Consider the following 26,364-nt stretch of genomic DNA (forward strand, 5'->3'; position numbering starts at 1 on the left):
GGTCCTAGAGCGAAGGCTGCTACAATCAGGCGCACAGCACTCCTAGCAGACTGCGAGAGGCTCAGGGTCTAGCTGTTGACTCCAGCGTGTCTCACGGTCTCCGGACTCGTCCCTGACTTCCAGATCGGTTTTGCTAAGAACGCTTCTTGCCTACTTGCTTACTTGGGGGAAAGCAGAAGAATTGAGCCCACTCACAATCCCTGAGATCAAGAGAAAGGGGCTGTTCAGGATCAAGGACTGTTTGGAACCCCTTCCTGTGGTGGAGAGAGTGAAGGGCTAGGCTGGGCCAGCGAGGGAAGGGACACTAGTATAAACTCTAGCCTTCCAGCGGGATGGGAGCCCTTGGACTCCTGTGGCTGTTGTCGCTGCTGCTTTTGGCAGCAGCCTCGGACTCCGGAGCTGCAACGGATCAGCGCTCGGGTTTCCTGGCCGCAGGGCCGCCTCTGCAGCCCCGGGAGCCACTCAGTTACTCGCGTCTGCAGAGGAAGAGTCTGGCGGTGGACTTCGTGGTTCCCTCTCTCTTCCGCGTCTATGCCCGAGACCTGCTGCTGCCACAGCCGCCGTCCCCCTCGGAGCCCGGGGCTAGTGGGCTGGAGGCACGGGGATCACTGGCTCTGGACTGCGCTCCTCTGCTCAGGCTTCTGGGGCCGCCGCCTGGGGTCTCCTGGGCAGACGCAGCCAGTTCGCCCAGTCCCGAGGTGGGTTCTACGCTGTCCAGGGTGCTGAAGGGAGGCTCTGTGCGCAAGCTCAGGCGTGCCAAACAGCTAGTGCTGGAGCTGGGTGAAGAGGCGATCCTTGAAGGCTGCATTGGACCCCCAGAGGAGGCAACGGCTGTGGGAATACTCCAGTTCAACCTCAGCGAGCTGTTCAGTTGGTGGATTCACCACGGCGAAGGGCGGCTGAGGATCCGCCTGATGCCTGAGAAGAAGGCATCGGAAGTGGGCAGGGAGGGAAGGCTATCCACTGCGATCCGAGCGTCCCAGCCCCGCCTTCTCTTCCAGATCTTTGGTACCGGTGAGCAGCTCCCACCAGAGTGTGTTGGGATTTGCATTTTAGTTACACCAACTTGGAGCCACTATTAACTAACCCATACCCTTCTTAGACTTTTTTCATCATTCTTGAAATTAGACCCGTGGCTTTTTTTTTTTTTTTTCTTTTCTATGAGCTTGAGCATAATCACTTCCCAATATATCGGTTTTTCTTCTTTAGCAATCAAGTTGGGAGAAAAGTTTCAGTGTTGATAGAATGCCTCCCACCGACTTAGACATGACCCAATTGTATCGTAATTGGATGTCCTCCTTCCTTGTCTCTGAGAATGGTTGAAATGCTCCCATAACTCCTAAATTCCAAGTTCTAACAAGGCCTCAAACTGTTGCCCTCTCTTTTGAACTCTTGTTCCTCTTTTAGGCCACCACCAATTTGGGGAATGTGGGTAGAGTTTCCCAGAGAATATAGAATTCCTCTTTATCTTGAGTCTCAACCAGCCTCCCAACCCTGGCCCTCCACCCCAGTACTGGCTAGCCCAGAGGTTCCCTCCTCCTTAATTATTCATTCTGCCATACCAGAATCCCCCAACCCCCGTCTGTTTTGCACTATCAGCCTGTCACTCTTCTCACATGTCCTGGCAAAATCCCAGGGGAACTAAGGAACAAGAGGCAGGAGATTTGTGGAGAAAGGAATAAAAATGGTTGAAGTTGCCTTGATTTGGGAGAGAAGCAATAATTGTCTATTGCTTTTCTCCCCCACCCCCTTTGTTTTCCCTGGGAGTCTTATCCTGCATGTATGTAGCAGCTGCTCTAGATGACAGTCTCTGGCGGGCTGATTTCACTGCTGGAGGCTCCTGGAATGAGGTTTCTGTTTTGTTTACTCCCACATTCATCAAGTTAAGGCTGTGTGTGCAAGCACACACTTCTAACTCTTTCACTAGTGTCTTTTGAATGGCAAACCAGGTGGTTTTGAATGAATGTTTTTCTCATAGGACCATGGGGGAAGGACTTGTGAATGAATGAAATATTCAATGTAAATGATGAGAAAAGTCACAGAAAGAGAAATTGTGTTTTTTTTTAAAGAAGCCCACACTGATTCCATTGAGCAAAACTAGCTTCTTTTCTATCATTCTCATCATCAGAAATAAATGAAGTTCTTATGCTCCACTGGTTACTAATATTTAGTATTAATTGGATGGAAAGCATTGAATGGCGCCCATTGTGGAGGTACAATTTCTCCCATGCTTGCACACACACACACACCACTTCCACTACACTCAGTGCTCTCTCGTAGCAGAGCTACCAAGAAGCTGAGGGTCCCTGTCATTGCATAGAAACTACTGGCATGCGGTCCTCAAGGAAATCAGAGTGTGGGTCTGTATCTCAGCACTGGCATTGGTGACATCGGTAACACTTAAAACAACCCTTTATGATCAGTGCTGGGGTTTATATTGTGCCTAGTGAAAGGCAGGGTCTGATGAGCTTGGCAGTGCCTTCAGTGAAATGAGAGAATGAAACTGTTGTCCCACTAAGGAGACTTTTGTAAAGAACATCTGGCCTGTAATGGCATTGTGGCTTCTGTGGTTTATATATGCAACATTCTCTTTTAGTGTCCGATGCTTCTGTAATGAATGTACAAATGACTCTCTGGAAAGACAAATTTTCATTCACTTTCATGTCTTTGAGCATTGCTGGAGCTTCTGCATCACTTCTTGTGATATGACCATAAGCCCCAACCATCTGTATCAACTGTTATCACATGTTGATGGCTGGCAAAGGGGTTATTTTCCAGCCCTGAACCTGCCAACTATAGACAGGCTGCAAAGAAACTATCAGTGGATGTCTCACATAATGCATTTGAAGAACATACTGCTGTAGTTGAGCCCCATGTGAAATCAAACCATGCTTAGGGGAAGTTTCATGTAGAAAGGGGTGTCTCTCAATAGCTGTTCTGCTACTGGCTGCAGGAAAGCAGTGAACATCCAAGCTCTGTCCCAGGAGTGCAGTCCATTTGGCAGCTGGGCCAACCCTTATGTATCCTTTGACACATATAGAAATGCTGGCTTCAGAAAGAGCCAGGAGTCTGCCATTAAAAGGCTAGAAATTTTGGCCAAGCATTTTAGGCAAGATTGGGATCAAATGGTTATTGATGGGATCAAATAAGACACTAAGTGTAACTGGATGAGCTCCCTGTGACCTCCAGAGAGACAGACAGCTTATTCAAAAGCACTTCAGGCCTTGTGCTCACACTTGAACAGGATGGCCTCTCTTGTCTCTGAGAACATATGTTAGGCAGCTAGCCACACAGGACTAGCCTCTTGTCTCACTTCACTGCCTTCCCCCAGATGCAGGCTCCACTGCAGACCTTTCCATGGAGTGGAAAGTGCTATCCTGTTGCAACACACAGCATTCTGTGTTGGGGGCAGCACACATCATTGTGGCTCCATTCATCATTTTGTATGGAAATTCTGGCTTACAGTCTGCCACTGGGGTTGGTTTTTCTACTTCACATGTTGGATGAGATGGATGAATTTACTCTTTTTCTATTGGCTCTTATTTATAGAATGAGACATTTGCTCTTTTGTGACATAGGATCTTCAATTTAGCACAAAGAAAATGGACAAACTCAGTTTCTTTCTTCCTGACCAAAGAGCCTGTGGTCCTGCCTAGAGGGGAGCAATGGTGCTGTTGGATCTGTGTTTGGGGGGGAGTTGTTCTGCCACCCCTTGTAGTCAGTGTTCTTCAGGAATCCATTTGTCATAGACAGAAGATGGTTTCCTAAACTTGAACAGGACCTTGTCTAGGGAGGTGATAAAATGGAAAAAAAAACCCAGTAAGAACAAAGTTAAATCATTCTATTGCTTGTGTCTGGGGCTGTCTGAAAGGACAAAAGGATTTTTTGAGAGTCTTTGTAATGAATGGCATGTTTTCGGTTTTTCTTTGTGGATTACTGTGAATTCATAAATGGGATCAATGCTTCAAAGCCTGAAGCAGTTCCTGGGAGAACCCATTCAGAGAGGCAGTCACTGAGATTCTGTGAATGGTGATGTACTATCCAGAACAGCCCGAAGCTCCCAAAGAAGTCAGCCTGGATGCTAGCACATTACCCACAGCTCTGGCTCATATCCTGACTTGTAGGTGCTTTGAGATACACTTCTGTAATCTCACAACCAGATTCTAGAGAGTACTGTGTGATACAAGAGTCTGTTTCCTAGACTGTTCCCATACCCACTTCAGGAAAGAAGATGTACAGCTCGAGACATTATAGGTACCACAGAGAAATGTGGGCAATTTAGAGAAGATGGATGCAATGCAGCACACCTGACCCTTGACCTCACATATTGCCCATCCCTTCTCATTTAACTTCTGAAAGGGGCAGAGAGAGAGAGAGAGAGAGAGAGAGAGAGAGAGAGAGAGAGAGAGAGAGAGAGAGAGAGAGTAAAGGAAGATGCAAAGAAAATTGGAGCTCCCAGAAGGGATATCAGTTATTTGAGGTGAATTGGGAGAATTGGAACCAGTCCAGAGAAGAGCAGAGAGCTGATTTAAGAGCTGAAGGGACTGATTTATGATGAAAGATGAAAAGAATTAAATATATATGGCTGGGCTAAATGGCGATGAAGGGAAAGCCATGGTAACAATCTACAAATCTCTGAAGAGAGTGACTGTCAGTGAGGATCAGGAGTTATTTAGTGTATCCTTTAGAAGTAATAGGTTGGGACTTCCAGAAGAAAATGCCAAGTTACATATCTAAAAATCTTATTTTCTGAAATAGATATTCCTCTGACTATGGAATAGAATCCCAAGGGACCAAGCAGGGAGTCAGATGAGATGTGGATCAGACAAGCCACATCATTTGTAATTAATAAGTTCTGATGTTGAGAAGCCACAGTAGGCAGCAGGGCTGGGGGGCAGGAACCATGATCTTTCAGGATCTCATTCCTGGGAGCCTTTTGAGCACTGGTGTTTCTAGGGGAACAAAGAATTGCTGGAGTATCTTTAAAATTGTGTGTAAATAAAAATGAAATTACTAGGTTTGTTTGTTTTTTCCCTCAATTCCCACATTAAAGTTTTTCTCTAGGCTATAGTCTTGTGGTCTACTGGGGGAAGGCACATTTACTACAGGATTATGTGTGCAAGGCATATCCATAGGTGTATGTCAGGGAGTGGGGTGAGTCATTGGTGGAAGGTGACCAGGGTTTTAAAAAGATGATCAGTTCTAGGTTGAGTAAACCCCTACTGGCTACTTCAAAATTCTTTGAGATGGTTCCAATGGATTAAAAACTATTTAATTTTATGTGTGTGGATGTTTTACCTGCATGTGTGTCTATTTACCATGCACACACAGGGGCCAGATAAAGAATTCCCTGGGGCTGGAGTTAACAGACTGTTGTGAGCTTGATTCTGAGAATTGAACCCTGGGCCTCTGGAAGAGCTGCTGAGCCATCTCTCCAGCCCCTCAAATGAATATTTGAACAATGTTCAAATTACAATGGGGGGTGGAGGGAGGGAGAGAGAATACTCATCATGAGAGGTTCATATGTGGGTACAGACAGAACACTATCTTTAATAGTGAGTATGTTTACAAGGATGTTGGTCTGTTGAAGGACAGGAGTTACTGGCCTGCATGTATAGGAAGAGAATTGCATTGGCAGAAATTCCCATTGCTCTACCATTTTTAAAGGTTACTTACTGGTGACCTCATTTTATGGGAATTTGTTCAGCCTGGTAAAGGACAGTTCTCCTTCCATTATTACAGTTGTTAATATTTGGTTCTAGTTGTATGAAACTTTACAATTCACAAATCACTTTCATGGTTATTGTTATTTTTTATTAATTGTACAGTAGGCAGGAAAAGTAACTCCTATATTATGTGAATGGACTAATTGGAATCCAAATGCTTGATAACACACTTTCAAGGTCATGTAAGTACAAAGCATTAGGCCTGGAAACTTTAATCCACATGGTGAGAAGTTGTAGATGTTAGATACTGTACTAGGTGCTGACTGGAACCATACATCTTGTCTTCAAATCGAGAAATCATCTCAAGACGCATGTTATAAACTAGAAAGACAAGTGGATCGGCACATTTTGCTTTCTGAAGTCCATGCAGTCAGTATTTGGTGGTCAGTAGCCATTTCTTAGAAAAGTTCTTGAAAATCTGAAACCCACTTTCATCCATTACAGAAGGAGGGCAATGGCGATAGTTCCTATGTGATTCTAAAGGTAGGAGGTGACAATTCAGGGTATTACTATAGAGATTAAATTGGATGATACATGTGAATCCTTAGCATCATGGCTGATAAATTGTAGAGTATTCCGTCAATATGATTCACAGGTTTTTCTCATAGCAGTATCACTTCAGTGTCGGGTGATCTGCAACTCTGAGGGATCCACATGCAGTTTTGTTCATCTGAATGGTGCCACTTAGAGCCATGTGATCAGTATGTGTGGCCACGTGAGATGACCCTGGTGACACTGTGGGTTCTCCTGTCACAAACTTCTGACTTCAAAGAGAGACAAGGAACTAGAAAAGAGGGGCCATCATAGTAGTTACTGTTGTCCCACCCAAACTCTGTCCCTTTAGAAGAGAGGGAAGATAAAGGTGTGGGGTGTACTTCATTTGCAGCAACATGTGACCTTTTAGATGTCTTTTTGACCTTGGATTCAGTCCAAGCACATTCACAGTCTGATTATTTGTTCTACAGAAGAGACTTGGCCTTAAGTTTAAGAAATCATGAAATCAGTCCTAGGGATGAGCAAGACTGTGATCACACAGAACAGCAGTTTCCTGATGCAGATGTCCCTTACTGGAGAGTCAGCTGTCCAGCTCATGCCGTGTTATGTCCAGAGGAGTGAAGGACCTGGTTTTATGTATCTCTTTTATTCTGATTATCAGGAGTTGTGCTCTTCCCTTCCATTGTCTGCCTCATCTTCCTCAAGATGAGTGGAGTGCATGGAGAGAGATAAAATGAACCAATTGGTTACTAGACCTGAATACACCAAAGCAGCTAAACCTTTGTGATCCCATCGGTGCCTATAACCCAGGGGCTCAGGCAGGCTTCCCCAGGGAAGCACTACCGCTTTAAAAGGGCCATTCAGTAGCCATGTGATATCTGGTGGCTGTTGGTTTCTTCAAGTCATGCTGAGTCATCACCTTCAAAAGATGCCCATGCATGTGATCTTTATTTCCTGACTGTGGATAGAACCAGCTACCCCAAGCTTCTGTGGCCAAGGCTTCCCTGCTCTGATGGACCACACCCTCAAACTGTGAGCTACAAGCTACAATGGACCCCTCCCTTCCCTAAGTTGCTTTTGTCGTGATGAGAGATCACTAATAGAGATGAACTGAAGTACAATGTTGGCTTGACGATGAGGCCATGAAGGGGCTGGGTGGTACCCCTCAGGAACTCCTTTGGTTAGCTGGATTTCTCAAAACCATTTTCCCCCTTCACAGTTTTTAAAATTGCTTTTCCAGCTGGCTGTTCTGAGCATGGGTCCTCACCCAGGGAAATTCTATCAGATTCACTGGGTGATATATTGTACATATTTTAGAAAGCCTGAGATTGCGGGATGGGACAGGAAATCTCCCTTAGGACAGATCCACCCAAACACTTGTCTAATTAAGTCTTTGCCCTTCCACCCTGCCTTCCTGACTGAGTAACAACAGGTGTATGGAGGTAGGTGGCTGGAATCCCTCAGAGTAAAGGAAAAGCTAAAGACACAAGTGAAAATAGTGTGAGCTCAGAGGACACAGAAAATGCAGGCAAGCTTAAGGGATTCAGGCAGCTAGCCAGAGGAAACTAGAAGGGTAAAATTTAATACACCGACTCTTCTTTTCCTTTTCTCCCTTCAGTATTCATTGGAATATGGGTTCATGAAGGTAGGCATGGACAGGGCTCTTTTGTAGACTTCCACATTATCAGCCTACATAATTAAAGTTAGTGTTCTGTGGTGGAGAGAATTCTCCAATAGAAGCCAGAGAACCTAGAATACCTGTTATGGTATTCACTAGTTATTAAATTTGAAGTCCTGTACAATTTCTTTAAGATTGCTGATCCTTCGGGTCTTTAGGGAAGTTATCATGAGGTCTCCATTACCTCATGGAGTCATTATGAGCATTGAATGAGATGACCTGTGTGGACCATTCCAAATAGAATTATAATGTCTATATGAAAGGCACTAGGAAAATGTAACTATCAGATTTTTTTTAAAAGATGTATTTATCGTGTATACCGGTTCTACCTGCATGTGTGCCTGCATGCCAGAAGAGGGCACCAGTTCTCATTACATATGGTTGTGACACCATGTGGTTGCTGGGAATTGAAGTCAGGACCTCTGGTAGAGCAGCCAGTGCTCTTAACCTCTGAGCCATCTTTCCAGCCCCAGATATTTTTAAATGCCAAGTTCCTACTTTTTCTAATCATGCTTTCAACCAAGCCCTGACATTAGGAACAGCAGTGCAAGGTGTCAGATTCTGAGTCAGGTTTGGGTTCAGTCCTCAGCATGCCACCCTTACATCCTTGCAGAAGTCCTGTGTCCCCTCCCCAGGGTTTCTCAAAACAATGGCCCCGTATTGAAGTCCTCCCAGCTTCCAAACTTTATTGTGTGATAGAAGATGCAAGACTCTTCATTTAAATAATAGAAAGTGATTTTTTAAAAAACACAGGAATGCAAAAAAGTTTGAGAGTATAAATCTTGTGTAGAGTTTGATAATTGACATTTGAATAACTGCTTTGTTAAAGACAGAAAATTCCTAACATCAAAAACGTTCTCTCAGATCCTATTTCAACCAATACCTACTTTCTATCCAAAGTAATCACTTTTTTTTTCTAATCCATACAGCATCAACTGGTTGTGGCTATTGAACTTTATGCAAATGGACTCATGCCACATATGATGGTTAGTGTTAAGTGGCCACTTGACAGTCTATAGAATCCCCTGGGGAGATGGTCCTCTTGGCATGTGTATATGAGATTTTCTATATTATATTAATTAATGTCAGAGTCCCATCTTAATTGTGGTCAGAACCAATGCAGGGGATCTTGGACTTTATAAAATGGAGAAAGTGAGCTGAGCAATAACATGCCTTCATCCATCCATATGTACATACACAACCATATGTAATGAGAACTGCTTCGTGATTGTGGATGCAGTGTGAACAGCTGCTTCCAGCCCCTGCCACCCCAACTTCCTAATGATGGATGCACCTAGAAGTGTGGGCAAAACAAACCCTTTCTCCATTAAGTTGCTGTTGCTATAGCATCTTATAATGGAAAAAGAATCTGAGATGAACTACGTCATTTTTTGTGTCTGCCTTCTTTTACTGAATATGATTTTTGTGAGATTCACCTATATTGTTAAAAATGTCTTCCTTTGCTTTTGCCTTCTTCTACTCCTCCTCCTCCTCCTCCACTTTTTTTGGTTTGTTTTTTGAGATAGAGTTTCACTGTATACCAAGCTGTCCCATAACTCACTATGTAGTCTAGGCTGACATTTAGCTTGTGACTTTCCTGCTTCAGCCTCCTGAGTGCTGGTGTTACAGAGATATGCTTCCACATCTGGTCACAATGTTCTTTTTTTTTTAATTGTTGTGTTGTATTCCTGTGAATGAACATGTTATTTATTTTTCCCTCCCAAGGTGCTGTCTCTGCAGGAGACTCAGGTATCAAGCAATCTATCACAAGTCAAATGTAGAATATATCACAGATCTGGGGTAGAAGATCTGCCGTATCACTGGGCCAATGATATTTATTTTCCTCTCTCTGTGCTTTAATCTTTTATCTGTAAACTGAGAAAAACAATAGCCACTGCCAGAATTATTGTGAGAATTTCATGATGCAAAGCCTGTAGAAAAGGGCCCATACAGAGTGTGTATCAAACAAACCTTAGTCCTTTCTCCAGCTCTTGGTTTTAGTTCTTCTCTCCATGGTCACAGTGCATGTTTCAAAGATGCTTCCTGGAGTAGGAAAGGGAACCCTTTAAAGGGGATGCTATTAGCTCACGGAGGTAACAACAGCTAAAGATCATGTCCGTCATGTAACCATTTCAATAAATAACTCCACTTATAAAGTAGCTTTGACTAAAATTCTTATGCCTAGAACATTAACAAATAAAACAAACCATCCATCAGTAGATAATTTTAAAGATTCTTTGGTTTTTAGAGTCAAGTCTGCTAAAACAAAATAATATTGTAGAGGAGATAGAAAAAGTTGGATACAAGTATGACTACATTTACAAGAAGAAAGAAAGACAAAAATGGCTGAGAATGAGAGGAACATGAGTGAAGAAATTGAGAGAGTGGTATGCAAGAGGCAAACCAGGAAAATGGGTCAGGAATCCCTTTCTGGCCACAGAGAAGCCTAGACACAGGAAAAGGGCAAAGTGATGACTGACGTGGGCTATGAGCAGAGCAGGGTGAAGGAACTTGGGATTGTTTCTGTCCTAGAAGGGTTCTGATCTCTAAATCTAGGGTGACAGTATATAATAATGATATCTCTAGCTATATTGAAGTGTAAGTCACATATACAAATGTGCCTCCTTTAACTGTGCAGTTTAATTTGTTTGAGAAACACACACATGCAATCACCATCCTAATTAGGATCTATAACATTTTTAATCATTAAAGGTCTTGGGAGACCAGTTTTTAAAATAAAAAAATTATTATTTGAGAATTTTATAGCATGTAAATTTACTCTATTTTACCCTCAATCCCTCCCCTTAATTCCTACCAGATCTGTCCCTACCTCCCAACCTCTGCTTTTGCAAGTGGTTTTGTATACTTTCTGCTTGAAGAAAGTTCTGATTTGATTTCTGTAATCAGTAGTTTATTGTATTCCAGAGGTTCCTATGGATGAAGCACGCAGCCTATCTCTGTGGAGTTCATCTTCTTTCACTTTAAAGTTTTTATCTTATTATATGCCTTTTTATGTATTAATGGCTTGTTTCTTTTTAGTACTGTATACTATTCCATTGTATGAGCATATACTCATGGGTTTATCCCAGTCATTACTACATGGACATCTCCTGTCTGACACTTCCATGAATACAACCATCAGGAATATTTTATGTACAGGTGATGTTGTTGCTGTATGCTGACAGTTCTTTCCCATCAATTGCAGAGTTGTTGGTAAATATATGTTCAATTTTATAAGAACGGATTTGCCAACTTGTTTTCAAAGTGGTTCTATCACCATTGAGTCCCACTGGTATTACAGGCCTGAATTTATCCCAGAGACTCAGAACATTGGGTTGTTTTCCTGAGATGGGTGTGGAACCTTAGCCCTCTTCTAAAAACAGTTTCTTTGAGTCTGTTCCTAGAGTTGCCACTTGGAGGGAATGGAAGCCAGAGACTGGTCCATTCAGAATTAGCACATTTACAAGCATTCTCAATAATTCTCCTTAAATCCAGAGTCTTGCTTGTGTTGCACTGCAGTAAAGGTTGCCATTGGCCTTTGAAGAGAGACAACAGGGATTCCTCTGTTCTCCTTGGCCTGGAGGGGACCCTGGCTTGTTTCTATTGGAGTTTTAGCTTTTAACATCTCAGCTGGGCTGACCCTGCTGGGCACTCACTATCATGAAATTAGAAGAAAAAGAGAGGAGAACACACACAGCACACACACAACACACACACACACACACACACACACACACAACACAAAACACACGCGGGGGGGGGGGGCAACGAGGGAGGGAGGAAGGAAATGGAGATTTCTCTTCATGCCCTTGGGTGACATGTCCTATTTCCTTGGTCTCCTGGACAGGGGAAAGGATTTCTATGAGTGTTTTAACTCCATGCTGTCACCATCACAGCTCTTTAGGGGCATGCATTTGGCTCACAGATGTAAGAGAAGAGAAATGAAAAGGAAGCTTACCTCCAAGTATGTTACCTGTCCAGGGCTTGACTTTCTTCTTCAGTAATCCTTTTTTTATTTACTTTTCAGAGCCCATAACAGTTGCTTTTTATATGCTTTCCTTCAGTTTTGGGTTGTAAAAACCTGGATAAATAGTTTAGTGGGTTTGTGCCACCTTGGCTGTATTTGTTGAGAGCTTATACCTATTATGTTTTCCTTCTGTTTTTTAATATTTAATGTGTGTTAGTCCTTATTTAAATCTTCATGGCTTTTGTTTTCTGAAAGTGTCTTTGATGTTCTTTCATTTCTGATGATGACCTTCACTGAATATGTTTGGGCTGAGGATACTTCAGTGTTGCTGTTCTATTGTTATTTGTTATACATAGTTTCTGAGGAGAAGCGAGAGACTCTTTAGCCCATGTATCCTGTTATGTCTCCTCCACCCTCTGGTTTCCTTGGGAGTTCTTATTTTATGGTGGTATGTCAGCAATTTGCTTAATAATGTGGCTGGATGTTTTTACTGTTTGGGGTTTATTGAGAGACTTGGATCTGGAGGTTTACATTTTTCATTAAATTGGGAAATGTATCTTTTTAAAAATTTTATTTTAAGTACTGTGGAACATTCTAGCACTGAGCTATATCCACAGCCCCCATTTATCATTGCTTTTTAGTTTGAGATAGGGCCCACAAGTTATCAAGTTACCTTGAACTTTCTCTGTATTCCAAGCAAGATTTGGATTTGTGATCCTCCTGCCTCAGCCTCCTGAGTATCTGGGATTGTAAGTGTGAAACACAATTCCAAGCTCACATTTGGAACTTTTTTCTAATATTTTTCCTGTTTCTACATTTTAGGAATCCAATTATAATCTTGTTGCACAGTATAATATGTTGCTACATTACGTGGGGGAATCTAAGATTATTTTCCCAGTCTCATTTCTCTGCTGTCTAGGTAGCTTTCTTTTCTGTCTTAGAGTTTACCCTCTGGTGTTTGATAGTATTTGATCAGCTGATTAAGTCAATCCACTCAGTACTGGAGATACTTTATTTTTCCCAGCTCTATATCTTTGATTTTTTTTATTTCTTTCCCCTTCATGCTTATGCTTTGCTATATCCTTGAGCATATTTATTATAGCTGTTTTGAAGTTCTGTCTCCTAATTGTATTGGTTCTATATTTCTATGTCAGTTCATGCTGACCCTGTTTCCCTCTGTTGTAGGTCACATTTCCTGTCTTTAAATATCTGACAATTTTGACTGGGTTTTGTTCATTGTGAATAGTACATTGTTGAACTTGGGGATTTTTCTGTTTTCCTTTAAAGACTGTTGAAGTGTTTTCGACAGTTTATTTTCTTGCCCATCAATCTGATTCTAGCAAAGATGATCATCAAGCTTTTACAAGGTAGTTTATTTAAGCCTTTGTTTTATGGGTAATTTAGACTTAAAATTGATGTTTTGTAATTCTGTAACAAATGCTCCAGGTGTGGTGAGGTCTGTGTGTTGGTTTTTGAGAACTCAAGCCTTTCCCAAGTGTCTTAATTAGGGTTTCTATTGCGGAAAAGAGACATCATGACCCAGCAACTTTAATGAAGGTAAAGATTTAACTGGGGCTGGCTTACAGTTCAGAGGTTTAGTCCATTATCATCATGGTGGGGACCATGGAGGAACTTGGACAGACCTGGTGCTGGAGAAGGAGCTGAGAGTTCTACATCTAGATCATCAGGCAACAGGAAGAGAGAGAGACTGGGCCTGACTTGAGCTTCTGAAACCTCAAAACCCACTCCTAGTAACACACTTCCTTCAACAAAGCCACTCTTACTCCAAAAGTCACATGTCCTAATCCTTTCAAATATTGCTACCCACTATGGGCCCATGTGTGTCATTTTCCCTTGAACCTCAACATCAACTTTATGTGAGCTGTTGTAGAAAGTTTTCTGCTATAGTTTCCTGGTAGGTTTGCTTCCTTCCTTCCTTCCTTCCTTCCTCCCTCCTTTCCTTCTTTCCTCCCTCCCCCTCTCGTCTTTTCCTTCATTCCTTCCCTCTTCTGACCCCACCCATTCTCTATCGGTTGTTCTTTGCTCACATTGTGGTATCTCACCCATGAATACATGACTTAAGGTTTAGCCAAAGGCTTCATGGGAATCCTTATACAGTTTTATGGAACAATCTCTTTCTCTCCCTTTTATCCTTCTCTATAGTTTTTGGAATATTTCCTGAGAAAATACTTATTCATTAGGTCAGTTTAACTGAGCAATTACCAAGTTGAATGAAGAAAAATCTCTTCCTCCCAGGAGGATTTCACAAATGAATTGAGGAGAAAGGCAGACAAAGCCTGCTAATAAATACCCCTAACTAAAGGCATCTGTCTTTCGAAGGCCAGAGGAATGGTCAAGCTGGCTATCATGGTTTAGTGGAAACCTTAAGGTTGATTATTACTGAGATGATGAAGGACAGGGCTGTTCTGTACCTTCAGATACCAAAACAAAACAAAACAAAAAATAACCCCAAGCAAAACAACAACAACAAAACATTCCGCTAAAGGTGGAATGAACTTTACTTGTTCAGCGTGTGTTGAGAGGACTTCCGTTCCTCTGAGACAGGAAATTATAGCCCTGTAATTTTATGAACAATAAGTTTGTAGCCTTGGGGCAAGGAATCAGGTCAAAGGGTATCTGTTGAAAATGATGGATTTCTTTGGGGACTGATACAGAAGTTGTGTTAGAAAAACAACCCTAGGAGTAGGTGATTTGAGAACAGAGTCTTGGAAGGAATGCAACATTTTACTAAAGAAGAGCTAAGCAGTGGGCCTTGCAATATGATAGCAAAGCAATAGCAAAATGTAATGTCTGGAAGAGAAATGGTTGGCTGAAGAGAGAAGAGAGGAGAAGGGACAAAGAGATATCCAGACAGCAGAGACAGGCAGACAAACTGTGTGTGCACATGTATGTGTGTGTGTGTGTCTAAGAAAAGAGAACTATTCAGAGGCTGAGAAGTCTAAGGAATATTGGGGGTTTCTGAGAAACTGTGCTGGACAATATATTATGAATTATATGTAGGGATTGTTTATTTAGTCTGTAATTTAGATTTGTTGTCAAAGAAATACGAAAGCATTTAGATCTGGAGTTGGGAAAGTACATGATTGCAAGCTGAAGATTCCTCAGGAAACATATTTTCATAGTGAGTCTTCTAATTGCAGGGAGGGATGGTGCTAGATTGAAGCCCTGAGAGACTGTTGTATTATCTCAGAAATGAAAAATGTCACAGATGGGTCTGGATATAGTAAATACATGAGAAACAGGAGGAAGGAATTCAAGCCTAGGATTTTCATATGGTTTTCCTGAAGTCTGTGACATTGGTGATGAAGAAGACAATTGGAAAGAAGATGTGTTTGGAGGGTACAGTGGTTGGCATGATTATAGTTCAGTGGGGCATACCTCAGAGATGAGGATTTCAGGTATGGACATGACCATATGGGACCGATGTTGAGACAGGGGAGAACTCAAGGTTTATATAGATTTACCTGAACTTGGTAGTTTAATTATTGAAAACAGATGGGCTTTCCAGAAGGAGGAAGAAGAGGAGGAGGGGGAAAAGGAGAGGTAACAATTTGGGTTTTAGCAAAGTTCATAATTATACAGTGGAGCATAATTAGTGCTGCCACCAGCAAGAATGTTCTTAAGGAAGGAAAAGAGGCTTTCTTATCAAGGGGTGTTGTGTTTGAGATACAATGGAAAGGCTGTGTGTGTGTGTGTGTGTGTGTGTGTGTGTGTGTGTGTGTGTGGTGTGTGTTTGGTGGACCTGCCTCTGCCTGCTAGGATTGGTAGACATTTACAGAGCCCTGAAGGCCTAGAAGAGAAAGATGCTGAAACAATCATTCACAGAGTCTATCTGTAAAAGGAAAAAAGAGGAAAGAAAAGAGAATGGAGAACCAGTGATGCTGAATAATTTGTCAGAGTGAGGCAAACATAGATTAAAGGCAGTCGAAACTCATGTTAAAATCAGGAGGACAAAAACTGAAAGGAAGTACTTTAGGTGTTAAACAGAAAAAGGATAATTATGTAGCAAAATCATTTAACACAGCTATCATAGAATTTTGTCGTATGTTTTTGTTAAGTTAGCATACAAAGTAGTAGGTTTCATCATGAGACTCCATACATATAACACACATGTGTCATTATACTCTGTTCTTCTTTTCTTTTTAGGGGATGGGACATTGTCTTGCCAAGCAGCTCAAGTTAGCTTCAAGCTTGAGTTCCTTCTGCCTCAGCCTCCTGAGTACTGATTTTTCAGACATGTGACACCATGCTTGGCTTATTGAAAGATCTCACCAAGCTCTTGGGTACCATTCCATCCTGCCTGTTTCAGGAGTCTTCCATTAAAATGGAATTCTTACATCCCATTTAAGAAATCTCTGCAGGTGCAGGGCTCGCTGTTTTGTGAGGGCCCTGTAACTGCTGTACAGAATGGCTGGGACGATGTTTAGCAGCAGCTGATCCTGCTGCCTTTGTCACTTCCTATTAAGCATAGAAGCTGGACAGATACCTTAATTTAATAGTTACTGTCACATACTAAGGTTAGCTTTAGCATCTCTTCTGTTTCCTTACTTAAAGAAACTAAGGCTCAGAGAAGTTAAGCAGCATGCCCCAGGTCACAGTAAGTGTAGAATATTGGATTTGAACTCAGCCTGTTTAACCATACATATATCATCTCCATGACATTGCTCTCACTTGTGGCTATAGTTCTGCCTACAAGTATTGTCTTCTCTCCAATGTTATCCACCTTAAAAATGTCTATTCCACATATCCTGTTTTGACCTTAAGAGTGGGGATGTGTTGAACCATGAGCAGGGAAGCTGCAGGGAAAAACACAACAGCCTTTTCTGAGACTAGAAGATGGGTGTGCAGAGAGCCAAGCAGAAAGGAACGGTGGGGGCCAGATGGTTTTAGTCTGCTCCATGAAGTATGACCATAGGTCATGCTAAATAGATCACGAAGCCATGCATATTCTTCCTTTCCATGGCTGCTGCCTTCCCTTCATAGTCCATCCTTCTGGTGCCCACACATCTGCCAGACAAATGCAGCCATTGGGAACAGCTCAGAAGTTTACTAAATATGCCTGTGTCATGGTGGGCAGGTGAGGTAAGAAATGTGTTGAAGAAAGATTTCCTTCCCCATTTTTCCCTGACTCTCTCCCTCTCCTCTTCCTTCTCCCCTATGCATTTCATAATATTATCCCCGATACTACAATTTGGAAAAATATGGTAAAGAAAAAATGTCATGAAGCAGAAATGCAGATTTGCTACATCTGACCTTTCTTTTCCTCTGAACAATAAATGTCAAATAGCTTAAAATGACAGCTAGGGTGCCCAGACATTATTTATGTTCTTAAATATTTAGGTAAGAAACATAATTTTGACTTAAGCCTCATCTGCATGAGAATGCTGACCTATGAGAATCATGAGCCCTTTTAAGGATCCATCACAAGTACTGCAGAGACCAGGAAATGGGAAATAGAGGACATGAAAAATCAGGACAGAATAGAAGTGGTAAATGAATGATTCCTGGTAGGTAATGAGAACATTTGATAACATCAAGAAAGTATTTTGCAGCCCAAAATTGTGTTTGCATTTTTCATATCTGAGTAATGTGGTGTGGTGGCATCCAGAGAAAGTCTCACAATCGATATGTCCTCTCGTGATAAAATACAAAGAAGTTTAAGGTGTGTGTTTACTTATATTATTTATCCTCATTTCACTAAAGACATTTTATTGTTAAAACAGAGGAAGGGAGAATTATCTTGTTCCAGCTGCGTAAATCCTGATAGAACTCTAATCCTTGAGCGCTAAGTGTAATGCTCTACTCAACCTTGGATTTAATTATCATCAAAAGCAGTACATCCTTTTCAGTTTGTGAGGGGAAGTTTGTGTTTTGTTTTGCTTTTTTTTTAAAGAATTGTGCATATGCATTAACCCACATACTTCTGAAGGGAGACAGTATTACTTTGTGTTTAAAAAATAATCTAGAGTTAGTTCTGGGCTGGGTACCCAGCTGCAGTCAACTGTGAGGAAGTTCTTAATCTGGTTAGACAAGAGCCTAGATTCTCCTGCCCTTGGCATTATCACTTACAAAATAGAGATTTTACAGCATTTATTATGTAGGGGTTTTAAAAAGAGTGAGATAATTTTAATGGTTTTGTTCCACACTTGGTGCATGGTTAATGTACTGAACATGTTACTCTGGGTTTTCTATCTCCTAATTGTTAATAGACACATTTCCTTGCTTTGTGGATTCCTTTACATATAATCTACTAGGCTCTAACTATCTTTGCAATTAGAGTTTATCTCATAAAAAAAGAAATAAGAGAAATAAGAGACCCCTACAGGACATATTTTTTCCATCAAATAGCTTTTGGAGGGGGCAAAGAGTTAAAAGTTGTTAGAAAATCAACTTTGTCCATCACCTCAGGATTTTGCATGAAAACAGCAAGTCATGCTTTATTCACACCAAAAGTGCTGATATTGTGAAGAACAGTTTTTACCTCTGAAGATAGTCCACCTCATAGCAGAAAGTGCGTCTTAGTTCTGTAATTAATTGTGAAGTTGGAGGCCCTGTAATCTGACTGGCAGCAGTAGAAGGAATGGGGCATGCTGCCAGTCACTTACGGGAATCTTGGGGCCAGGCTTTCCTTTGAGGGTGTGCTCGATGTCCTATTTGAACCTGGACAAATCACCTCATCGCCCTGAATCTCATTTGTGTCTTATCAAGTAAGTGAGTTCTAATCTCTTTCCATTTCATATCAGTATTCTGTATCAGTATTCTATGATTCTAACCAGTTTCCTGGACAGATGCAATAGCATCACAGGGAAGATATTGTCCCCTAAATTAGGGGTAGAATCAATTAGAATTCCTCAGATCAGTGATGTGAAATAAGAGCCTCCTCTGATTGTGGTGGTGGTGTAATTGGTAAATAATAAGTAATAATAAGCCCTCCATACTTCTAATATACCTCACAGACTATGGCAAGAGGAAAGATACCCATCCACAGGAGGCGCTTTTCTGTCACATAGTAAACTCATTCAAGCTTCTGTGTCAGACACCAGGCATGTGCACAGAAGTGATTAATCAATGAATTATTGGCTGGTCAATAAGTAACTATATACTTACATATATACTTACATTTGTATGTCTTCTTTATGGGGACAAGGTTTCTTTCAGTTAGTGTTAGGACTGAGGGCTGGAAGTGTCTTATTCATCTATCCCTGTGTGATAGATTCTAGAGGCACTGGGTATTTGTTGAGTCAATGCAAGGGAGAATAATGAATGAAAGAGGGACATAAACATGGTGTGTTCAAGAGGCTGCTTGAACAACCCATGCCCCAGTGAACCCAGTGTGTGTCTTACAAATTCCCTCACTAACATCTTAATGGCTCATTGACTCCTTCCTTGCTCCAGTTCTCCATTCAACAAATAACCATTAAGACTTTCGGATGTTTAGAACTTTGCCATCTTTTGTAAAAAAATTATTGATTTTTACTTTATGTATGTGTTTTTTGCCTGTATGTATGTCTGTGCATCACATGTGTGCAGTGTCCTTGGAGGCCCAAAGAGGGAGTTGGAGACTTGGGAACTGGAGTTACAGAGAGCTGTAAGCCACTACGTGGGTGCTGGGAACAGGAACGGAGTCCTTTACAAGTGCTCTAACTACTGAGTCCCCCTCCAGCAGATGTTGAGAACTTTGTAAAATTCTCAGTTTTATTGTCATTGGAACAGATACCAGAGAAAATCAACCTAAAAGGAAGGAAGGTTTAAATTCGTGCTTTGGTCCCCAGTTCTTACCTCTGTTTATTCTGAATGGATGGTGAGGCAGTGATGGAAGTTGCTCAGCTTATGACTGGTGGGAAGCAGAGAGAGAGAGAGAGAGAGAGAGAGAGAGAGAGAGAGAGAGAGAGAGAGAGGAGAAAGAAAAAAGAGTGGGGAGGCCAGAAGAAGAAGAGGAAGAGGAAGAAGAGGAAACTGAAACAGATAAAACTATAGACCAGAAGTCAGTATGAGGAGTAATCTTGATTGGCAACTTGATTGCACCTGGAATCACTTAAGAGACATGCCTGTGGGCAGGCCTATGAGTGTGGGTATCTCTAGGCAGGATTAACTGAGGGGACTTGGGTTACCTAGTTCCCAGGGAACAGCTGTGCTTTCCTGTCTTTCTGCCTGCTCTTGCTTCTTGCTAGTATATGTGTTTCACCCATTGCCACTGCCACTACAACCTATTGCTGACAATAAGAACTCATCTCCTTTGGCCTTCCAAAGACTTAAGACTGGCATTGACGGCATGGGTGTGAAGATTTCACTAGACCCAAGATAAATGATAAATGCGTGTTTATTGGGGAACACTTACACAGAAAAATACAAAGAACCATGGGAGCATTTCTCTGTCCTTCCTACTGGGTCAGCTGACCCACCAGAAAGAGCAAGCAAACAGAAGCCACGCCTCAAGCGTCCCTCTTTCTGCTTCCATCAGCCTGAAGCCACACCCAAAAGGGTGTGGCCACCATTACAGGTTCACAGACAAGACACCTACACTGGCATCTCTCTAGAAATTATCTAGGCTTTCAGAACTTGATTTGGAATATTGAGATGTCCAGATTTGAAGGTCAGAGAGCTATGGAGTATTCAGTTTCTCTGCATACATATAGCCAGTATTGGATTACCTAGCCCCTGTTATGCCAGCTACTCTTATAAATTTCCCCTTTTTAATATATATGCATTCTACTGCTTATGTTTTCTGAAGAACCCTGACTGATATAACCAGGCACAGTATGGATTTGGTGACTTATTTCCCTTAGCCAGACTCTACCCCCTGCAGTATCCACCACTCCCATAAACAGCACCAGGAGCTGGAGAACAAGTGTTTAACACATAAGCCTGTGAGAGACATTTTTCACTAAAACCACAAGAAGTCCTAAAGAATAATAAACAACAGAATGTGCTCCCTGGCTATAAAGAGCTTAGGGTCTAATAAAAAGCATAGGAGTTGGAGTCAGAAGTTGGAGTTTCAATACTTGTCACTACCATCAGTTTCATGGTCTTCATTTCAGTTCTCTGAGTCTTCATTAAGTGTAGTAATGTTGAAAAGGCCCATTGGGAAGATCAAATAAGACTGCAGTGTGAAATCAAAAGGTCACAAACATTGCATAGTGTAGACTTGGCTAAGTGTCTTGAGGCAAAGAATAGTGTCTCAGGGAGAAGAGATTCCTGGAGGGAGCTGAGTCTTAGTTCTAGAAAGATGAGTAGAGTGTGAATGGTTGGGGGACAAGAATAGGGTTCCATTTGGGGAATACAGACAATGTATATGGGGAACAGGCAGAGGGTGTTAGTCCAGGATGAGTGAATCACATAGTCTTGTTAGAGAACCTGCAATGAGCTCCATGCTCTCCTGAATCCTCTGTGTGGGCAGAAGAGGTTAAGTACTTCAGATGGACAGGATGAGGTCAGGACCTTGGAGAGCAAGCAGGGGGCATTTAATCTCCTCAGAACAGGAAATAAGCAGCCTTCAGTGACCCCATATGAGCAGCATTTTAAGAAGACAGAACTGTTAATGGTGTGTGGTTTAGATTAGTGTTGACATAGGGTTGGGATGCTGGTGCTGAAGAGGGAAGACTTTTAAAGGAATAGGTGCAAATGGGGTGGAAGAGAAAAGCCGGGATTCTTGGACCTCTTTACAGACCATGGTATCAGAGGCAGAAGAGGAAGAACCCAAGTGTTTCTAGAACTTTTGCCATCAAGATTAGAATAACAATGGGAAGGAGAATCTCAGAAGAAGGGGTTTGGGTGATGAGTTGAACTCCATTGCTAGTGGAGCAATGAGATGGTAGCCCAGCTTCAGGCACCACATCTTGCATAGAATGAGAGCTGTGAGACTGACTGTGGGAAGCATAAGAAGTCGGTGAGGCCTGGGGATTCAAGTGTCATCAACGCAAAGACTTCTCATAAATTATGCACTTTCCTTAGAACTTAATTTTGTGTTTTTTAGAAGATAAGAGAAATGAAAAGCTTGCTGAATTATGGATTATGCAACTGCATTAAAAGCAATTCTCTCTCCCCTTCTCCCACGTCTCCCTGGTGAATTCTCTGTTCTTTCCTCTGATCTACTTCTTCTTCCCCTCTTTGTAAATTGAGGGACACAATAACCTCTATTTCTGTCAGATCAGAGGATTGGCAGTGAAGGGATTAGGTGATCAGCAGTGTTCACCACAAGATGTGATGATCCCTTCTTCGTCCCACCAGTGCAGTGCAGATCAGAGAGCTGAGGTTTCCTCTGGAGAAAAGCAACCATTTATATTTATAGGAGGAAATGTTTAAAGAGCTAAATCCTCAGTTCCCTGGACAGCCCTGTTGTTTGATTTGCAGCTTTTCTTAAGTAAAGAACCGATTCCCAACAAGAGACAAGCTGCTTGGGAGATAATGTGATTAGATGAAGCAGGCTTCCAAACCCGGTAGACCATGAATGGGCTGGAGGCCAGGTCTCCTTCCATGGCACCAAGCTTCACCTGTGGTTTGAAGAAAGTTCACAAAAACAGTGAACAAACACTCAGGAGTTGAATTTCCTTTGCTTCACTCCTCCTTTTCTTCTCCTCCAAGAAGAAGGATTTTTTATGGACCTATATTTACGTAGACATCCTTAAACATTCGTCAGCACTGGGAACATGGGACTTAACTTTAGATAAGGTAATGTTGAGAGAAGAGGAAGGACATGAGACACTGATATTACCTGATCAGCTATCATGTATCAGGTTCTTTATGGGCATTTTTGTTTAACTTTCATAGCTGCAGTGGGTAGGTATTTTCATATCCGTCTCACATATGTGGTTCTGAGGGGTGATGTGGCTTGCCTACATTGTGTGACCAGTAATTGGCTAAACCAGGATTTAGTCACAAGTTTCTATGTCTGATGCCTTTGTTACTCTAAACTTTTATTGCCTTCTCATCCCCATTAGAAGGGATTTTTTATCTTTTTAAAAAACATACTCCTCTAGAATATGAGTGAAAAGGTGAGTTGGTTTACCCTCAGAGAAAATCTGTCTATACTTTCCAAGGTTTGCTAATCTGGGCAAGTCAGGGAATTTGCATGGCTCTGGGTCCTTCAACATACTTGGGTCAGTTTTGCCTTCCAGAGGATTTTGCTAATAGTGGTGCTATAGGTTAATGAGAAAGCAAAACCAGCTATGAAGATGAATTGAACTAATACACATGGAGCAGCCACTACAGCACTTGGCATATGGCTGAGTGCATCATAGATGTTATTGGTTTTATGGTCATTGTACCTAATTCACTATCTATTATAGAGAGTTGGGCTGCATGTAACAGACCCAGTTGAAAGTAGATATGTAATAAGCAGTGTGCTAGTTCACTTCTGAGGTTGGAAGTCATGTGGCTTTGTTCAGTAGCACATAACAAGTCTAACTACCCAGAGCCATGTGTTTTCCCGCTTCTTCAGGGGTGGTGGCTCCCCCAGGGCTACAAACAACTATAGAAACTCTGGTCACCTTCACTTTTAGCACTATCAGAGGTTAAAAAGGATCAATTGTTCTTCCTGTGTCCCATTTTTTAAGAAAGAGGAAAAACATGTCCCCACCACCCAGTGTATTTCCACTCATGGCCCCTTTGTTTGGTTCCTAGGAGAAATAATAGAATTTTCTCAGATTCAAATGTGAGCATGCACCAGAATTGCCAAGAGGACTTGTTAAAACAAGACATGGCTGGGCTCCATCCCCAGAGCTCCTGATTCAGTAGGTCTGGGATGGGGCCTAGGAATTTTCAATTCTAACAAATTCTCTTCTGGTTTCAGGACCACACTTGAAAACACATTGGCTTAAACCTCTCAGTCCTGGGTCAGCTCTCTTGAAGTTCAGGGATGCTCCAAAGCAGAACAGAGCAGAGGCTGTGCTGGCTAAAAGGAAGGATGAAAGGTTCTTTACTAGAACTCTGGTCCCCTCTGGCTCCCTCTTCATTTAAGGTGGTCCTACTAAGATTCTGGATTACATATTTCTCTAAACTGAGAATAGAAGAAATGTCTTTGTCCTGGTACACACATTATGGACAACAGACATTTTGAGTAACTGACCATGAGATGGTGCAGGTGGCTTCTCCTTGCTTTTATATCTCATTCTTCTTGCTTCTTCACTAGAAATGTCAGTCTTGTCTTTGTGTGTGTGTGTGTGTGTGTGTGTGTGTGTGTGTGTGTGTGTGTGTGTGTAAGTCAGAGAGCAACTTGTGGAGTTGGTGTTTTCTTTCCTTCTTAGGTTCTGGGAATTGAACTTAGGTCATCAGGTTTATATCACTGAGTGGTGAGTGCTTTTACCTGCTGAGCCATTTCACCAGCCCCTATATCTTACTTTCAGGAGATCAAATCTTTCAGCTTCCGATCTGGAAGACATTCAGTGTCTTGGGCAGAGGGTCCTCATGGCCTTTCCTCTGGAAGTTGAGCAACCACAGCTTCAGCCATCAGGGAGCTTGAGGCTGTGGTTACTTCTAAATGAGCGCTCATTATTGATGCTAATTGAACTTGAAGTTAATGAAAAAGGATTATATTACAGGGCTTAAGTTGAGGCCAAAATTGTTATTACAGGTTAATTATTCTTCTTAAAAGGGACCATTACAGCCATGATTGTTTTTTATCAGCATTTTCTCTGGCACTGAAAGAGATTTCTTCGAAAGCAGATTCTTGATATAATTAGTCACCTCATCTAATTCTTAATCACCAATCATTTCTCTTCAGATTAAGGTTAATCAAAGGTGCATGGGTTAGATACTCTGCCTTCATTGCATTTGATCAGTTTCAAAGAAACTCTTCTCTTTTGGTCAGGTGTGTGGTCTATCCCTGTTTCCAAACTTAAGATCTGGTGGAGATAGCCTAATGGAGAAAACTGCCTGTGTTCTTACCCAGTCCTCCTGGCAGTGGGAAATGGGAAGGTTCCCCTGGGGCTAGGGAAGGAGATTCCCTGAGACTGTGTGGTGGAGAACCCACAATGCAGAAAATGGGTGTTCTCTTCTCCTTCCTCTTCAATCCATTCTCTTTTTCCTTCTCTTCCTCTCCTGCTTTTCTTCCTTCCCTAGACTGTCTCCCTCTTTTCCATTCTTCAATCTTATTTTCTTGTAAGTTCTTAATTATGCCTTTGGGTCAGTTTTGGTTCATCTTCTTCCTTTTATCCCTCCATTTCTCTTGAATTCAAATTTGCACTCCTGACTGGATGGAACTTGTGGGGGTGGGGTCTATTTCCCAGATGCTGCTATAGGAAGCCAGCACAGACTGAGAGATGGGCACTTGCTGCACAGGGGAAGGGAGCAGGAGGGAAGGAGAGACTGCCTTGTGAGGAGAGCCTACAGAAGGACAGCATTCTCAGAGAGAGAGAGGGAGAGAGAGAGAGAGAGAGAGAGAGAGAGAGAGAGAGAGAGAGAGAGAGAGAGAGAGAGAGAGAAGGCTATGGAAGTAAAACTGAGCTACACAGATATAAGAAACCATACATATGGAATGAGGAGGGATTTAATTAGCAAATCCTAGGATAACCTGGAGGGGAAGTCTCCAAGCTTGAGTAATACTCATTTAATATTGTGGTGCTACTGACTGGTACATGAACCACCAAAGCAACCTCCTAGAAAGCCTTAGGAGGAAGCGTGTTTTGAGAGGCCCTCAGCCTCTCTTGCTACCTTTGCCCCTCACATTGATGGCCCCCATAGTTAGGAAGGACAGAACAAATGTACTGCTCACTTCCTCTTTCCAAACACTTTTCACATGTGAGCTTCATTTATAAGTACTATGTGAATGTCTTTCCTTTCCTTGCTTTTGTGTGTGTGTGTGTGTGTGTGTGTGTGTGTGTGTGTGTGTGTGTGTGTGTGTGTGAGCGCTCACACATAGCCAGAGGGCAACCTTGAATGCTCTTCCTCAGGCATTGTTTACCTTTTTATATCTTATCTTAGTTTTTTAAGACAAAGTGGGCTAGAATTCAGCAAGTGGTCTAGGCTGACTGACATTGAACCCCAATCATTTACCTGTCTCTGCCTTCCCAATGCAAGGTTGCAGCTCATATCATGCAAAACTTTATTCCCATGGATTCTGGGTGTTGAACTTGTGTCATGTCCACATGCCCACAGAGCTCTTTCCTCAGTACTCCTAACTTTTTAAAGAGCACTAGTTCTCTGTGCTTATTTTGCCTGTTTCCCTTTGTCCAGAACATCCTGTAGGCTCTTCCTCCTTCTCTAGAGGTATCCGCTATTATTTATGGGTGTTCTCACAAATATTTTCTATGCATTGACGTAGGACTTATAGAAACCTATTTCCATGATGCAACAATAGCCATACATTGAATGCCAATGGCTGGTTTTTATTCTTCGCAGGATAGCTTGGGGTAAACAAGTATATTCCCTAGAGAATATACATAATAGCTTGGCAGGGCTAGCATCATAAAATGTGACAGAATGTGTAGCATAAACAGTAGATGCTTTTTTTTCTTATAACTCTTGATGCTGAGAGTCTAAGA

General features: G+C 42.0%; 1 protein-coding gene across 1 annotated transcript in view; it reads left to right on the forward strand.

Annotated features, from left to right (window-relative positions):
* Positions 1–332: 332 nt before the first annotated feature.
* Alk (ALK receptor tyrosine kinase) overlaps positions 333–26,364 on the forward strand; it is a 688,619-nt gene continuing 662,587 nt past the window's right edge. Inside the window, exon 1 of the mRNA XM_027424412.2 lies at positions 333–1,014. Coding sequence (XP_027280213.2) covers positions 333–1,014 — 682 coding nt within the window. The remainder of the gene's footprint in view (positions 1,015–26,364) is intronic.

This window comes from Cricetulus griseus, chromosome 7, assembly GCF_003668045.3.
Source record: "Cricetulus griseus strain 17A/GY chromosome 7, alternate assembly CriGri-PICRH-1.0, whole genome shotgun sequence".
In the NCBI taxonomy this organism is placed as follows: domain Eukaryota; kingdom Metazoa; phylum Chordata; class Mammalia; order Rodentia; family Cricetidae; genus Cricetulus; species Cricetulus griseus.